This window comes from Electrophorus electricus, chromosome 9, assembly GCF_013358815.1.
Source record: "Electrophorus electricus isolate fEleEle1 chromosome 9, fEleEle1.pri, whole genome shotgun sequence".
Taxonomy (NCBI): Eukaryota; Metazoa; Chordata; class Actinopteri; order Gymnotiformes; family Gymnotidae; genus Electrophorus; species Electrophorus electricus.
In genome coordinates this window covers 22,622,017-22,639,516 of record NC_049543.1, presented here as the reverse complement: position 1 = coordinate 22,639,516, position 17,500 = coordinate 22,622,017, and the positions used below count along the sequence as shown (strand labels likewise).

At 49.0% G+C, this 17,500-nt stretch overlaps 1 protein-coding gene across 6 annotated transcripts in view; it reads right to left on the bottom strand.

Annotated features, from left to right (window-relative positions):
* Positions 1–17,500, bottom strand: part of lrba (LPS responsive beige-like anchor protein) — a 191,063-nt gene that overhangs the window by 129,828 nt on the left and 43,735 nt on the right. For 4 of the 6 annotated variants that reach the window (XM_035530261.1, XM_035530262.1, XM_035530263.1 and 1 more), the window contains exons 22-29: positions 12,918–13,943; positions 12,360–12,544; positions 11,986–12,139; positions 11,320–11,500; positions 8,949–9,073; positions 7,936–8,043; positions 6,997–7,123; positions 6,416–6,755 (exon numbers count right to left, since the gene is read on the bottom strand). In XM_035530261.1, coding sequence (XP_035386154.1) covers positions 6,416–6,755; positions 6,997–7,123; positions 7,936–8,043; positions 8,949–9,073; positions 11,320–11,500; positions 11,986–12,139; positions 12,360–12,544; positions 12,918–13,943 — 2,246 coding nt within the window. The remainder of the gene's footprint in view (positions 1–6,415; positions 6,756–6,996; positions 7,124–7,935; positions 8,044–8,948; positions 9,074–11,319; positions 11,501–11,985; positions 12,140–12,359; positions 12,545–12,917; positions 13,944–17,500) is intronic. The other 2 variants (XM_035530265.1, XM_035530266.1) reach the window with 2 other exon arrangements.

The following is a 17,500-nucleotide window of genomic DNA, read 5'->3' as shown; positions in this document are numbered from 1 at the left end:
CATTCCAAACACACGGTGAGGGATGGTTTTCATTTACCAAAAGGAGGAGAGAGAAAAAACACACATACACCAAAAAAATAAAACCCCACCCTCTTCAGCCAAGGTGGGTATAAGGCAGTGTACTGGCTGAGCTCTGAGGATCCTGACCGTCTAGCAGACAGCGTAGCTGTATGACTGCAAACCAGTAGGACACTCAAGTATCCTATTAAACTGCGCTGATTCCAGCACACCGAATAGCTCATTTTACTTAGTTTAATTTTACTTAAGACACGCATGCACTTCTCAACTCAATTTTACTTGCATAGTGCTTTTTACAGTTCATTTACAGTTCAATTACTACTAGAAAGGCACGTTTCAGAATTCCAGGCGACAGAAGGAGAGTTTTGGCAGTACGCGTTCTTATTCGTTCTGCGAACGACCCGGTGTCCTGATACGCTTGTCATTCGGATGTCATGGAAGCGTAAGAGGTCAGAATTCAGAGTTCAGACCCACAGGAATTCATATCTCCTGGACTCCTGGATGTTTACGCATGCCTTACACCACCCTCTCTCCCTCCACGCCTCACAGCTGGCCAGCTCAAGGAGTCAAAGCGCGTGTTATATTTCAGCCCCGTCTAGCTCTCCCTGGTCCTCTCTCCAGCATGCTCAGTGTTGCAGGGCGGAGTGGACTGCAGTGAGCAGGGGGTCCAGGGGAAGAGTGTCCATCTGTTGGAGGGTTTAAATTATTCAGTACGCCATTAGCTACACTTAGCCCCAGCCCAGCACTGCTGTCAATTAATCAGAGCGGCCAGGCATGCGGCGCCGGGTCCGGCCGGACAGAGCAGAGCGAGAGGCGATCACGTTGGGGTGCGGCCTGATGAATTATTTAGACGGCGTAACCACTGCTAGCACACACAATATGCAGCCAGCTTGTTCTGTGTAATCTGCCTCAATCTGAGATCAAGTGAAACATGTCAAGGAGTATGTGAACAAGTTTGTTTGGGAGTGAGAGAGAGAGAGAGAGAGAGAGAGAGAGAGAGAGAGAGAGAGAGTGTGTGTATGTGAATGTGTACACACACACTTGCACTTCTTGCAGAGACATATATAGGCCCTAAAATGTCAGGTGGTAAGACATCCAATCCAACATTAAACTGAGCTACAGGGAGTTTTCTGATGAGCGTTGCCGTTATTTGTGTGCGGGGATAAACGCTGATAAACGCCTGCTATGGGATAACTCATCGCACATAAAAGCTTTATACAGAAGTAGTACGGCACTCATCATCCTTGTGGGTTTGTTTATCCTGGCAGGCCAAAAGCCGCAATGTCCTTTTAAAAATAACTGAAAACCTAGAAAATAACTACATAACGCACATGCTACACAAATGCATTAACACATAAGTGCACTTACAAGTAAAACTAACAGCCCACTTGTACAGTCTGCTCAGCCGTTTCTTCTCAGTCGTGATACTGCATGAGCAGGTCAGCAGAACTCACTCAAAACCATGTGATAATGGACGCAGAAAACACACACAGGCACGCACACGCACACAAATAAATCAGTGGACTGTTTAGAGGATTCTGTCATCATGACCTCATCCTGCAGAACTCTTCTCTTTCTCTCGTGTCATGTGAACCCCCCCCCCCCCATAAGGTCCGAACCTTTTTTTCCCCTATCACATATTTCCTTAAAAAGAGTAAATCAAATTTCCCTGGACGCATGGCGGTGACACTGTTTACCAGGCTCTGGTTCCTATCAGCAAATATTTGCAGACATTGCGTCAAAACAGGAGTGAGAGTCACAAAGACATATGGTGGAATCAGGCTGGTGAGGATAGTAAATAAATCTAATGTCTACTTCACCTTTGACCTCAGGCCAGTATTATCTGGGAGATCCTGCTTTTTCCAGCCCCAGAGCTCGTAAATCGCGCCATAGCCCGACTACGATTCCCACACAGAGGAATCTGGGTGGAATGACAATCAGAATGTCACACTGGACCAGCATCGTGAAAGATGGTTTATAGTGGAGGAATGGGAAGCAAGGTAGAGGAACACACACACACACACACACACACACACACACACACACACACACACACTACAGGCACTGTGTGTGTAGGTCAAAAGTAACCCTTCTGATCAAGTGACAGTGTGAGGTATAGAGAGTGTATTCATAGCTGCTGGTATTAATCATCACCTTGGCATTGGGAACTACCAGCCTATTCATGCCTGCACTCGGTTATGAGAAACCATATATTAGTGTACATAAAAGTGTTATGGGAACTGTAGCCCAGTTAAAGGTAAAGTTACCTTCAGCTTTACACTATCCCACTCAGCCAGCAACATGACACTATAACCCACTATCCCTCACACCCAACATGGCAACCCATCCACACTGTCCCTCACAACCAACAATGCAACCCATCCACAATATCCCTCACACTCAGCATGGCAACTCATCCACACACTATCCCTCACACCCAGCATGGCAACTCATCCACACACTATCCCTCACACCCAACATGGCAACCCATCCACACTGTCCCTCACAACCAACAATGCAACCCATCCACAATATCCCTCACACTCAGCATGGCAACTCATCCACACACTATCCCTCACACCCAACATGGCAACCCATCCACACTGTCCCTCACACCCAACATGGCAACCCATCCACAATATCCCTCACACTCAGCATGGCAACTCATCCACACACTATCCCTCACACCCAGCATGGCAACTCATCCACACACTATCCCTCACACCCAGCATGGCAACTCATCCACACACTATCCCTCACACCCAGCATGGCAACTCATCCACACACTATCCCTCACACCCAGCATGGCAACTCATCCACACACTATCCCTCACACCCAGCATGGCAACTCATCCACACACTATCCCTCACACCCAGCATGGCAACTCATCCACACACTATCCCTCACACCCAGCATGGCAACTCATCCACACACTATCCCTCACACCCAGCATGGCAACCCATCCACACACTATCCTGCTTATCGAATGAATAGAAAAGAACTTTATCTGTGTAATGTGGAACGTGTGTGAGATCATTATAGGTAATTAGCTAGCTAAGTGTGTGTGTACACACACACACACACACACACACACACACACACACACACACACCTTGTGTCAATGAACTTTTATGATTTACATATTTTTCACACTTTTTCTAACATAAACTGGTTTAATGTCCTAGACCTTCAGAAGCATTTAGCTAGCACAACTGATGAAGAACCTCTGTCCCAAAATCTACCTCAGCAGAGCGAAGGAAGGCTAGAATTTGAGAGAGGGAGATAAAGAGAGATAAAGAGAAGGTGACAGAAAGATTAAGAGGGAGAGAAAGAGAGAGAAAAAGTGAAAGAGAGGTGTAAATCTGAAAGTACATGTGCACATGTGTGTGTGTATGTGAGTGAGAGAGAGAGAGAGAGAGAGAGAGAGAGAGAGAGAGAGAGAGAGAGAGAGAGAGAGAGTTTGTGAGAGGTGGAGAACAGCAGACCAGGAGCAAAGAGCCTGATAAGAGCACCGCACTCCTGCAGGAGGCCTCCTGCCAGATAAGGGTCTCTCTGCCATCCCTGGGAAGCCACCCAGCCCCACCCTTCCCCACTGATGTAGCAACAGTCCTGCAGGCCCTGCCTCTACCCCTAAACTGCGTCAGAGGAAAGGTACACTGCTCCCAGATCAGCCCAACACCTCCAGCTGAGACGGTGTGATGTGTGTGTAGCCATCCCCATTCACACTGAGGTGTCTGTTGTTTTAGGAGCTAAAGTGAAAACGTTTCATTGGCCCAAAGTTGGGTTTAAGTGCCAACAGCAGTTGTAGTTGACCAGTCACATATAGTGAACACATGCACCCCTTTGTGAAGGGGAGTAAGACGTGCTCTGGACTGTGGGTTTGTCCACACTAAGACCTGCTCTGGGCTGTGGCTTTGTCCACAGTAAGACGTGCTCTGGACTGTGGGTTTGTCCACACTAAGACCTGCTCTGGGCTGTGGGTTGGCCCACAGTAAGACCTGCTCTGGGCTGTGGGTTTGTCCACAGTAAGACCTGCTCTGGGCTGTGGGTTGGCCCACAGTAAGACCTGCTCTGGGCTGTGGGTTTGTCCACACTAAGACCTGCTCTGGGCTGTGGGTTTGTCCACACCAAGACCTGCTCTGGGCTGTGGGTTGGCCCACAGTAAGACCTGCTCTGGGCTGTGGGTTTGTCCACAGTAAGACCTGCTCTGGGCTGTGGGTTTGTCCATACTAAGACCTGCTCTGGGCTGTGGGTTGGCCCACAGTAAGACCTGCTCTGGGCTGTGGGTTTGTCCACAGTAAGACCTGCTCTGGGCTGTGGGTTGGCCCACAGTAAGACCTGCTCTGGGCTGTGGCTTTGTCCACAGTAAGACGTGCTCTGGGCTGTGGGTTGGCCCACAGTAAGACCTGCTCTGGGCTGTGGGTTGGCCCACAGTAAGACCTGCTCTGGGCTGTGGGTTGGCCCACAGTAAGACCTGCTCTGGGCTGTGGGTTTGTCCACAGTAAGACCTGCTCTGGGCTGTGGGTTGGCCCACAGTAAGACCTGCTCTGAGCTGTGGGTTTGTCCACAATTAGAACTGCCTTGGACAGAGTGTTTATCCAGACTAAGACCTGCTCTGGGCTGTGACTGCTCCAGCACCTCGGTCTCCAGGAGCCACTGTAATCCCTGAGCAGATATGAGCAGCCACTGATACCTGACAAAGCATTCCACAGATAAACCCATGTCTGCTACAGCAGAGAGGAGCCTCAGAGAGAGCAAGACCGTGACATTGCCAGCGTTCTAAACACATTCGTCCAGTCAAGCTTATTTATAAAGTGCTTTTTCCAACCTGGCTTGTTGCAAAGCAACTTTATAAATGTTTGGCTCCAGATTCCTAACAAGTGAGCGCCTGGCGAGAATGGCAAGGAAAAACTCCCCGGGCGGACTAAAGAATTAAGGAAGAAACCTTGAGAGGACCAAGACTCAAGAGGGGACCCACCCTAGGTATAGAGAGACAAAGAGGACAGTATAAGATGTAAGACTTTCTCTGTGTGACGCCAGGTGAAGCTCAGGAGACTCTCCCATCCCATGAGTATCAGGTATTTAGTCAAGGAACTGGGATGGAACATAAAGGCTGGCGCATTAATGAAGTTTACGATGGCATCACCAATGCCATCAGCACTGATCTCACGTGGGTGTCCGTGCCTACCAACAACATTCACATTCCAGAATCAAAGAACGATTACTCAACAATACGCCCACACAAAAACAGAACTTGCTCCTAAAAGGGTTTAAGTAAATATGTCTTCTCTCCTGCGCTCTCGCTCGCTCGCTCATCATCTGGCACAATCTTTTTCTTTCCTTCACTCTAAATCCCTCTCTGGTAGTGTCTTGGTGCCGCAGAGACACTGCTGCAAACGCAAACCAGACAGGGCAGACATGATCCAGCACACAGCCACAAACAGCTGCACTCACGACTACAGCCTCCAGGACAATGAGCTGCCCTGGGCATGGGGCAGAGCAGAGGCACCCTGGGGCAGGACATGAAGGGCAACTACAAAAACACACACTAAAAGGCACTACTGCACTAATGATGAAGCTTTGAATGTTACATAGTGCGCACACAGACACGCACGCACGCACGCAGGCACACGCGCACACACACGCGCACACACACACGCGCGCACACACACGCGCGCACACACACACACACACGCGCACGCACACACACGCACACACACGCGCACGCACACACGCGCGCACGCACACACGCGCACGCACACACGCGCACGCACACACGCGCGCACGCACACACGCGCGCACGCACGCACGCACACACACACACGCACACACGCACACACGCACACACGCACACACACACACACACACACACACACACACACACACACACACACACACACACACACGCCTGCACACAAATGCACAGATACAGACAGACAGGTAGGCAGGCATCATCTTCCCCAAAAAACACATGCATACAAAAAAAGCATAAACCTAGGTTCTCTCTCACACACACACACACACCCCGTTCCTGTGTGTGTGTGTGTGTGTGTGTGTGTATCATTTTGACGGCTGACCGCACCGCACACTCACACCAAAGCGATTTTCATGTGAAGCTTAAAAATGCTCTTTGAGGTTTTTAGCAGTTAATTGGCTTCAGGCCAGTGGAAAAACATCAGCACACTTGTGCTGTGTTGCCATGGGAACCAGTAGCAGGAGACACTTCTGCCTTTAACTGCATTTTTAGGTGTTAACAGTGCATCAGATCAAGTATCAACAGATAAAACTTACAACTGTTCATTATCCAATCAGCACTGAGCCTAAATGAAAGCCTCTCTTTTCAGCTTCACTCCACGAACCAATCAGCAGAGAGCTATCAGGTGACAGGGTACTGACCTGTCAAAGGAGCGGAATTGGACAGCCTGTTCGTGAGACTCCTCCCCCACCGAACCCAGAAACGCTGGAGGCAGCAGGCTGGGGTCCACCATGATGTCATCAGCCCGGGCACTGACCAGGCTCCTGAGGATGTCCTTCACATTCTTACTCTTACTGTCCTTGTCTGTGACCTCTTGACCTCTCTTGACCTCTGAGGACAAGGTGGAGAGGGCTTCAGACACGGCGTCGGGAGCCGTCCGGGGCTCTCCGTCGCTAGGGGTTACAGGTGCACGCTCGTCTCCGAAGGCGGAGTCTCTCCGGAGAGGAGATGCACTGTTCCCTAGATCAGAAGAGATGCTCTCTGTGCATGCATACACACACACGCATGCACACACACACAGACGCACACATGAGTTATCTGTGCGTTATCTGTGAGTTATCCGTGAGTTATCTGTGCGCTGTGTGTGTGTAGCAATAGTTTGTGTATTTGAATATGCATGTGTGTGCATTTGTGTATATGAATATGCATGTGTCTGTGTGTGTGTGTGTGTGTCTGTGTGTGTGTGTGTGTGTGTGTGTGTGTGTGTGTGTGTGTGTGTTACCTGTGCGCTTTGTGCTGATGCTCTTGTCATTGTGAGGCTCCAGGATATCTCGGTATTTGGACACCATGAGCACAGAGATGAAGTAGACCACAGCCAGAGCCAGGAACTGTGCCTGTTTACTGTCCTCCTGCACACACACGCACATGCACACACACACGCACGCACCACATAACGTGAATGCCCACGCAAGTGTATGGTGGCAGAAGTGTCTAGTGGGGACTCTGGAAAAATCAGTTAAGAAAAATGACATCGAGATCACATGCAGGATCACATGTGAAGCTGTGAGGGACTCCAAAAGAGCCAAGAGTGAAGAACTGCAGCAGGAGGACAGGACTACGCGAGGACAGGACTACGCGAGGACAGGACTACGCGAGGACTGGACTGGGAGAGGCCTTAGGTAGCCATAAACAGCCCCATACTTACATTTGCGTATCAATAACTTACACGTGCACAGACATGCACTTTCACAGTCATTCACTGGTGCCTAAACATAGAGTGTAGCTATGCTTGTGTATGTTGGTGTGGCTGCCTGGGTGTAAAACAGTTATCAGCACGTCCGGAAGTCATTTCATTGTGACAGGAAGGCAGATATTTAACTATAATCTATACAGAAGACTCATCAACATAAGGTAAAGAGAGGTCTGCTGCAGTACACATGTTACATATCCACCTTCCTGGTACAATGAAATGATTTCCGGGCGCACTGAAATTTTTTTTACACACATGCGCCCACATTCATACAAGCATAGTGCAAGTGTACATACACTTGTGTATATGTGTAAGTATAAGTTAATCATCTATATGTAAGTATGTGTGTGTGCATATGTGTTTTGTGTGTGTACGCGAGTTTTTCGTGCACATGTATGATTATTTCATATGTATGCAAACAGAACTGTTTAACCCTTTCACCCCAAACAGCCCCTCATGCAGGACACTCACGATGTCCCTGAAGACCACGGCACGCAGGCGGTTAATGTCCATGTCCTGCAACAAACGGTCCATGTCCCTGATGGGAGAGATCCCTCCTGTCACAATGTCTATAGGACTCTGTATGCACACACACACACACCCAGACACACACACACACACACACACACACACAGACACACACACACACACACACACACACACACCCAGACACACAGACACACAGACAGACACACACACACACCCAGACACACACCCAGACACACACACACAAAAACACACACACACACACACACAAACACACACTTTATCGTGAAGCTCTTTCTCCACTTACCTGAAGGACTCAGAGGTGGAAAAACGTCCTGTTTGACCTTGACCCAGAGCCCCTCCATAACCCTAATCCTAAGCCTTACTATAACTGCAAGCAAAAACAGATACTTAGGCTAAACACTAAAATCTCCTAACCCACTGTCAATACTTGGTCAATACCAGTGAAAGGTCCATTAGGACACATATAAAGGCCAGGCGGAGTGGAGGTGTTTCTGTTGGCAGGTCTACACGGAGCGCGGTACGTCTGCGATCGTGAGCGTTAGCTCTGCACTCTCCCCGCGTGGATGAATTATAGATGAGCTGAACGCTTTCTGAAGGAGAACGGGGAGGCGGCTGTTGTTGTTTTCAGCGGAACCTCAGCCAGCAAACCAAAAGGGCATTTCCAACAAGCGAAAGACTGAAACCTCAGTGTTTTATTATTACTGTTTTCAAATGCATGCAGGTGACGGACCCAAACTTGCATCTGCCGTAATTTGTAAGAAGGAACGTAACTAACAGCGTGGTGTCGCCCAGGCTACCTACCTATGATGATACGATCGCACAGCCCTTAAAACCGCCATCTCAGAAGCCATGTCTAGAACACACATCCACTAAGCCCCTAATTATATTGCTTTAACCCCTCTTTACTGGAACGGCCCCCGGGCTGTGTGGCGCGCCGCTGCAGTATGCTGGCACGCATGCTGTGAGGGACTCGCCTGAGCTGGCATGAGCTTAGCAGTTCCCAGCATGCCGTGCTGTACTTTCTGGCTGCCCTCCACCCCGAGCTTGTAGTGGGAGTGCTGCTGGCACCCCAGACAGTTCCGTACCGCCATTGAACACACTGCACACACAGAGAGAGGGAGGGAGGGATTAAGAGAAAGACGAAAGAGAGAGAGACAGAGAGAGAGGGGGGGGGAGTAACAGAGTGAGAGAATAAAATGATTAAAACTAAACTAGATGCATAAAATCAGTGGCAGTGCACATGAAGAAAAAATTGTGAAAATGTAGAAAAGAAAAGCACAGGGAGAAGAGAATGAGGACAGGGAGACAGACAGTTAACAGTGGGATTGGAAAAGAAACTCTGAGAAAGAGTTATAAGAGAGAGGGGAAACAGACAATCAGCAGAGAGGGTTAAGAACAGACACAAAAGAGCGCACAGACGCACGCAGAGACGCACACAAAGAGACGCACAAACAGACGCAGTTTTCCGTGATACTAGAGCCGTTAAAGGTGGAAGAGGTTACCCATTACTTAACCTGTATGAGGTCTAAATAACAGATGACATTAGTGTAATGTCTCCCTCTCCCCAGGTTACAAACTTGGCATGAGACGCTCTGTGTTTGATAACTGGGTTCCCGCCACAGAGGAGAAAAAACACTCACTGCTTTTAATTTGATGTATCGCATGCCATGTTTAAGCACAGTGGGGTGTGTGTGTGTGTGTGTGTGTGTGTGTGTGTGTGTGAACACGCGAGGGTGTGTGTGCCCGTGCATGTGTGTGTACATACATGTCTCCCCGCAACAGTAAAGGAGCACTAACAGATTTTAATCTGATGTATTGCATGCCATTTAAGGCACAGCTGTGAGTGAATATATGAGGCAGTAAGTGTGTATATGAGGGGAGCCAGAGAGAGAGAGAGGGAGAGAGAGAGAGAGAGAGAGGGAGAGAGAGAGGGAGAGAGAGGGAGGGAGAGAGAGAGAGGGAGGGAGAGAGAGAGGGAGAAAGAGGGAGAGAGGGAGGGAGAGAGAGAGAGGAAGAAAGAGAGAGGGAGAGAGGGAGATAGAGAGAGGGAGGGAGAGAGAGAGGGAGGGAGAGAGAGAGGGAGGGAGAGAGAGAGAGAGGGAGAGAGAGGGAGAAAGAGAGGGAGATAGAGAGAGGGAGGGAGAGAGAAAGAGAGGGAGGGAGAGAGAAAGAGAGGGAGGGAGAAAGAGGGAGAGAGAGAGAGAGAAGCTCTAAAGGAGAGACAGCAAGAAAGACAGACAGAAAGAGAACATAAAGAAGTGAGACAGACAGATGACAGAGTGGGAACAAGAGAGCGAAAGAACAAGAAAGCCTCTTTTCTACCCACCGCCCTGCGCCACCTCCTACGTGTGATAAATGTGCGCGGCGGAGCAGTTAGATTATGACTGTTATTCTGTCTGGGCGGATCAGAGTTTTCCATTAGGACCTCCATCTCCCGAGTCGTTTTTATGGATGCAGTCGAAACCTTGTTACTGCTCCCTAATCAGATTACAAACCGACATACCTCATCAAATATTCATCTCATACACCCCGCCGCTCGGAAAGCTGCCTTCCTCCCCGCCTCAACCAATCGGATGGGCCTGCACAGAGCAGCGCCAGGACCGTTTAACGCGGCAGCCATTTTGTTAAGCTTAGTCCAGCGCTCCTGTAGGCAAAAGAGCTAAAGAGGTCGGCGCCATTACATGGAGTGTGGCAGGGTGGAGGGTCTAGTTAAGCTTTAGGGCCAGGAAATCTGTGCTCCTGTGTGCACGTGTGTGTGTGTGCGTGTGTGTGTGTGTGTGTGTGTGCGCGCGTGGGTGCGCGCATGCACGCGCACACACGTACATAAAAAAGACAAATGAATAATGTAAGCAATCTAAAAGCCTTGTGTGCAGTTACTCCTCCGAAATAGAGGAAAAGCATGTGATACACACATGCACGCATGTGGCGCGAAGTCTGAGCCTCGGGCTACGGAGCGACCATTAGAGAGAACGCTCTAATGACAGAAGCCATTTCAGAGCACGGCGGAGCGGGAGGGTTATAATAACTCCATCTAAAAACTCATATCAGCCTGGCTGGGGAAGCCAGGAGGCGGGGCTTGTGGAAAAAGGCCACGGAGAAATCGATAAGAGCCGAAGTGAACATAAGCGGGAAACAAGGAGAGGCGGAGGAAACAGAACACAGCGCTACACAAACGGGAGTAAAGATGAAACTGCGGCAGAGGAAAGGAGCATTAGAGAGAGCGAGAGAGAGAAAATGTAAGAACAGAGAGGAACGAAAACAAAGGAGGATTACGTGTTCGAGGAGCTGGAGCAGGTGAGGATGTGAAAATTAGAAAGTGTGGAAAGGAAGGCGCGTCTGTAATACCGAGCCGCAGACTCTGTCTGAGGATGCCTCCTGACGACATGTTCTTCTCAGCCTCGATCTCCGTGAAGCTGAGCGAGCTGGCAAAGATCAGCACGTCCACCAGGCTGACGAGACGATGCAGAAAGGCCAGCGATGCCTCCACAGCCAGGCCCTGAGAGGGCTCGATGAGCTCCAGCTCGTGCTGGGGTGGGGGGGGGGGGGGGTGGGGGGGGACTTAGTCGTCATCATCGTCATCATCATCATCATCATCATCATCATGTCACATTAAAGGGGTATTAGAGGTTATGATTCATATGGTAGAACAACAGAGGGCAATATTTACTACCATCGCATCAAAAATACTTCAACATCAAAACACAATTACCAACACCAACGTTATCCATTACGGTGTGGAATCTAATTCTTTACCTGCCATCCAAAGCTGACCAGTTTATTACCAGGATATTACCACTCTGTTACTATAGTACCATATGGAAACAGACATTCTGTGTAAAAGTATAGTGTATATTTGTCTTTTTTTTTTTTTGATAAACACAATTACACCTACACACACACCTCCCTACACACTCCACCACCCCCAAACACACACACCCACCCCTCCACCCCAAACACTGCCCCACCCACATTCACACCCACACCCACACACACCCTCACAGACTGACTGACCGAGGAGGAAGTGGCTGCAGACAGTAGGGGCAGGATTCCTCCACAGGCCATGATGAGGTTGTCCAGCACCTGAGATATCAGGTGCACCGTGTTGTGCACAAACACCACATTCTCACTGCTGTTCACAAAGTCCATCACTGTCTTAGTAGAGTGGCTGTCAGAACAGCAAACAAGCACACATACACATCAAAATATAAATAATGGAAAAAGCAGACATGTTGTTTTATCATCATTATAATAATTTTTAAATTACTCAAAAAAAAAACAAAACAGTTTGACAGCACTAAATAAACCTTTTTTTTAATATATCTTAAAAAGAGAAAGACTTGCAAAAAGTTTTAACACTGCACCAGAACTCCCACAATGCTCCTCACCTCCTCCACATCTGCACATCCGTCTCTATGGAGAAGAGCAGGTCGGTCAGAAGGCGCTGGTGCAAGTGAGACCATTTGAATTCTGGGATACGGAACATGGCGGAACGAGAGGAGGTGGAGGTCTCGTGGGCCTGGGCGGAGGTTCCCACGGCCGCAGGCGGTGCTGGCTGCATCTGGCCTCCACCCTGAGGAACCGCAGTAAACGGAGGTAGACGTTAGCACTGTCCTAGCGCTAGCATAAGCACAGCACTAACGCTGTACAGAACATACAGAGACAACCGCAGCAGCAGCAGCAGCAACAATAAAAGCAGTACAGTAGTGAACCGCTTCTGGCTAAATGGAACCAGAGTTTCCAGCCCCATACGGAAAAACTAGAAGCCCTTTTTGGAGAATTATGGCAGTTACGCTGCATTAACATTCACTACTATGAGGAGACCGTATACGCTAGAGACGCAAACGTCAATTGTGCTGAGAAACTGTACACACAGAACTGTGACCTGGTGAACCCTAAAACACATTTTCCAAAGCTGCAGGATTATTTAAATGGCTGACACTCACTGCGACTGTGGTCTCCTTCAGTTCCAGCCTCTCCGTGTCGATGGCCACACTGGCCACGTCCAGCCTGGCGATCTTTATGTCTTTGGTCTTGGTGCCGGAGCTCTCGGCCTGATCCTCTATGGCCCTGTCGCTGTCTGCAGCGCCCCCTACAGGCTGGGAGCCAACCTCCGTGCCGGGGCCCTGAGCCGTCTCTGCGAGTTCCTTCTCGTCAGCGTTGCTACTTTCCGGTGCCGTCCCCTCTTTCTTCTCGCACTTCCCCTCCCTCTCCTCTCGGGCATCTTTATCTTCCTCGTCTTCGTCCTCTTCCTCCACCGGTGTAGCTACAGCTGAGACAAAGGAGGACTCCTCCGTGCTGTCGTCGCTGGCCTTGGCCAAGTCGCTGGCTAAAGAACGTTCACCCGCCTCTCCACCAACCAGGCTGCTGTCAGAGGAGACTCGCGCAGGTGCACTCTCCTCAGTCGCAGGGCATTTCTCTAAGCCTTCTGCCTGCATTTCCATCTCCCCCGCCGCTACCGCTTGACCAACCCCTTCCAGAAGCTTCTCGGCGTGGGTTTGTAGATCAGAGTCCGTTTTGCTGGTGGTTTCGGAGCTGTTGAGATCCTCCTCGTCTCCTGGGGTTTGGGTGGATGGAGCCTCAGACACTGCTGGTGCCTGTGGTCCTTCTGCAGTCTCCTTCTCCAGCTCACCTTCTGCACCCGCTTCCGTCACTACTTCTTCCTCTTTGGTCTCCTCTTCCTCAGCTCTGGCTAGGATGTTGGAGACACTGACAGCACGCTCCTGCTCCTCTACCTCGGTGGGGCTGAGCTGACCAGAGCAGCGTCCGTCCACCTGCAGCTCTATGACCGTGGATGAAGCAGCTCCTGGATGCTCCGCTGGAATCTCTCCGTTGGCCCTGGTCTGGTGCTCGGAATCCCGGCTGGCCCCAGAGACGGTTCGGATTCTGGTTCCGGAACCGCTATCGGAACCTGCCCGCTGGTACTCACGGAAAGCCTGGGACAGATTCTCTTTGTGCTGCTCGAAGGTGACCTGTGGAGATATATATATATATATATATATATATATATATATATATATATATATATATATATATATATATAAAAATGAAAATCATATATATGAAAGTGTTTTCACATTCCAGTAAGCTTGATGAGATCTAAATTTTTCATTTATAACAACTTTGGGGCGACGTACTCATTAAAAACGTGGACAATTATTGCAGCCAATACAGTCAAGTAAGTTAAAGCAGCTCAATAAACGCTGATGTTACCACAGCAATACACACAGGAGCAACCAAACAATACAGCGCATTGATTTTCTAATGACATGTACGGGTTATCCGCCGTCTAAACATCTTCATAAGCAAACACTGCAACAGAGTCAAACGGAAAAATAAAATACAAAAAAAAAAAAATTCTCTCTCACAGGCCCCAATTAGCCACATACAGTGCAAGGCAGATCTAGCACCCCCCCCTATCTCATTTAGCTACTTCCATTTATCACAGAACACAGACAGAAAGTCAAACGCACCGCTGGGAGAACGAGAAACTACGCCGGCCTCGGCTCTTCGCAGACACACGCCGAGGACCCCTGGACATTTGCATCTAGGCAAGAAAACCCCTGATTATTTGTAATTAATTTGCCGTTATTGTCCTAAATTAGCCGGCGAGCAGGTCATTAATCTTCTCCGGGGCGTGATTGGTAATCCATAGCTGTTGCTGCTGGATGGACGGCGCTTAACCGCTCGGTTCCATCCCGTCTCTCTCTAACTGGAAAGCCCTGCATTAGGATGCCCATTAGTTTAAGCTTGATTTGACATTTAACACTGAACCATTAAGGCCGCAACAAAAGTTCCGGCGCTCACGCTGCAGCGAAGCTAAAGAAAACGCAGCGGAAAATTACAAATCACGAAGCACAAGTCAGGTAACACTGCTCGCTCAAAGAAATTAAAAAACAGTGGGAATTTTTTTTTTTACATTTAGCTCAGATCTGATTAGTTTCTCTCTTTAAGGCATTTCAAGGTACTGCTGTCAATCGAGCATGAATTCAACGCAAATGACAGCTTTACAATGTGTACAGTTAAAGCAGCACAATGGCACCAAAGCACAAACTTTATTCCATATTCAGAGTGGTTACAAACAGATTAAGGATGCGTTTTTTGAAATATTTGGTTTTCGATGGGGAACAATTAGCACCAACTTCCACAGGCCATAATTCCTGAGTATAGCTTTTTTTTTAAATAGATTTTTGACGTATTCCTTAGCTTTAAGGCACCTTGCTATTTGGATCAGGCTGCTCCTCTCCTCTCGTCCTGTACGTCACGCAGAAAGCACCCGGACTGTCTCCAGCTGCCGCACAGAACGGCGTGTCGAGGAGATAGGGTTACCCCCAGAAAATGGAGGTTACTGCACAAACGCGCCACTAATGCACCACGGGGTAGGCTCCGCATCGGACTCAATCTGATCAAGTCAAACTCCAGTGGGCTCTGAAGCCATGGGGCCGCGGAGAGGAACCCTGAGCTCCCGTAAGAAAGCGGTGCTGTGTTCCGTGCGCAACCACCATCGCGACATCGGCTCCGTGTCTGGCGGCCAAATCATAGCGCGTAAAGCGAATCAGGTTGACACAGACATGGGGGGGCGGTGATGTAGATGTGGAATGGGAGGCTTACTGAGTAATGTAATTAGAGTCCATCGCACGAGAAAGCCAGGCTTCACTTCTTCAGTCAAACTGAAATTCACGCCAAATCAGAGCACTGATGGGATGCGCGATACCGTCTCCGTCCCTCTGACGCAGCGGCGCGCCGCTAACGGCGCAGCCCTGCAGGTCTGGGCTCAGCACCGGGGGCCTCCTGCCTCAGCAGCAGCACTGCGCGCCGCTTTAATGCCGCTGATCTGAGTTCAGGCTGGCAGGGAGGCCCGTTTAGATCGATAGATAGCGAGCGACCACAAAACAAGAAGGGACAGAGGGATCCTTAGGAAAGGCCTAATTGGATTATCGAAACACAATTCCACTGCTCCCCTCCCCATGCAGAATCAATGTCATCTGCAGACTCAATATTTCTGCAGCACGCTTTATCGTGTAGTGCGGGACTGTACTGTACTCCGTAGGGCCTTAATGAATGAGGTATCCCTGCTGCATGCTCCACCACAGAGTAAATTAAGCCCATGTGACTCAGTATAAGCGAGTGAATACGTGGTAGAGGAGAGACCCCGAATACAACTAAAACCTTCACATTACCAAAGGATTACCAAGGAAACAGTGGGTGTAGGCTGGATCTACACGTAGCACCAAAAAAAAAAAAAGGCCAAAAATGTGCTCTTTCACCAAAAGTCACTTTGACTCCAGCACTCGGAAAAACAAAAATACATCACCAAAGGAATCAAAAGTTCTACTCAGCCAATAAAATATAACATACTCCATATAATCAGAAATTATACACATAAAACAAGTCATGATGTGAACCTCTGTGTGGCAGCAACCAGCAAAGTGACTGGCAGCTTACTGTCCTCCTTATCTTTCAGTGGTCAATGTCGTGCATGTCGGAAAACCCGCTGGCCTTTGTGTGAACGCTTGTGCATGTCTGTTCGTAAGGCGTTACTCAATAAACATCGGCAGCCCCACCACCCGTATCTTTACAAGCAGGCCCGCAAAACTGAGGCTCTTTGTCGTGGGGATCCATTGCATCTGCCGTGCATTGACCACCGAGACCCGGCGGGAGAAGGCAGACATGTGCTACCGAAGCACCTCAACCTACGCCTCGCCCCAGAAGACAGCACTGCAACCTGTCTAAACTGCGATAGAACTGCGCCTTTTCTTGGCTGTAGCATTGGCACGGCTTTCCCAGCCAAAGTCTGCATAGTAATATCAGTGACTGCTATCAATAATTTTGTGCATTTGTCCGAGTTAGGTGTGCGGCCTCGGATTTGAAATGAAACCCGATATCATATAAATGAACTATTTCAACTTCTGCTGCAGCGGCAGTGTGTGTGTTTTAATGCTGTTTGTACAGATGTTCAGATTCCTTTCTACGCACTCTATTTTACTCTAAAACATCCTACAAACATTCCTGAGAGGATTGAAGCCTCATCTCCTTTGGTTGTGACATTCCACATGCTGGACTGGGAAAACTGCTGACTATCGGAGCCTGAAGGACACTCAGTCCTTCACAGGCTGATCACTTCCTGGCTGAAGTTGCACTGCGCCGAGTGCGCTCGTTTACGTACGGCTCTAGAACAGGGGCACCTTGGGAAGGCGACGGTGTCAGCAGGACCACCTGCAGAAACATCTGTCCTCTCAGAACGAGAGCAATGCAGAGGTAGAGAGCGCGTGCGCACACACACACACACACACACACACACACACACACACACGCTTACGGTTGAATACACAGCAGAGTGATGGCTTTATCGAAATATATTTGCATGATTTTTACATGCACAGCTACACAAAGCATTAGCAAACCTACAGAGAGCACTTTAGGGGAAAAAAAATCAAGTCACAACAAGCTGAAATTCAAAAGAATCATTAACCAATGGATAATAATCATAACCATAAAGTCATTTCTAGATGTAGCATATTTTTATTTT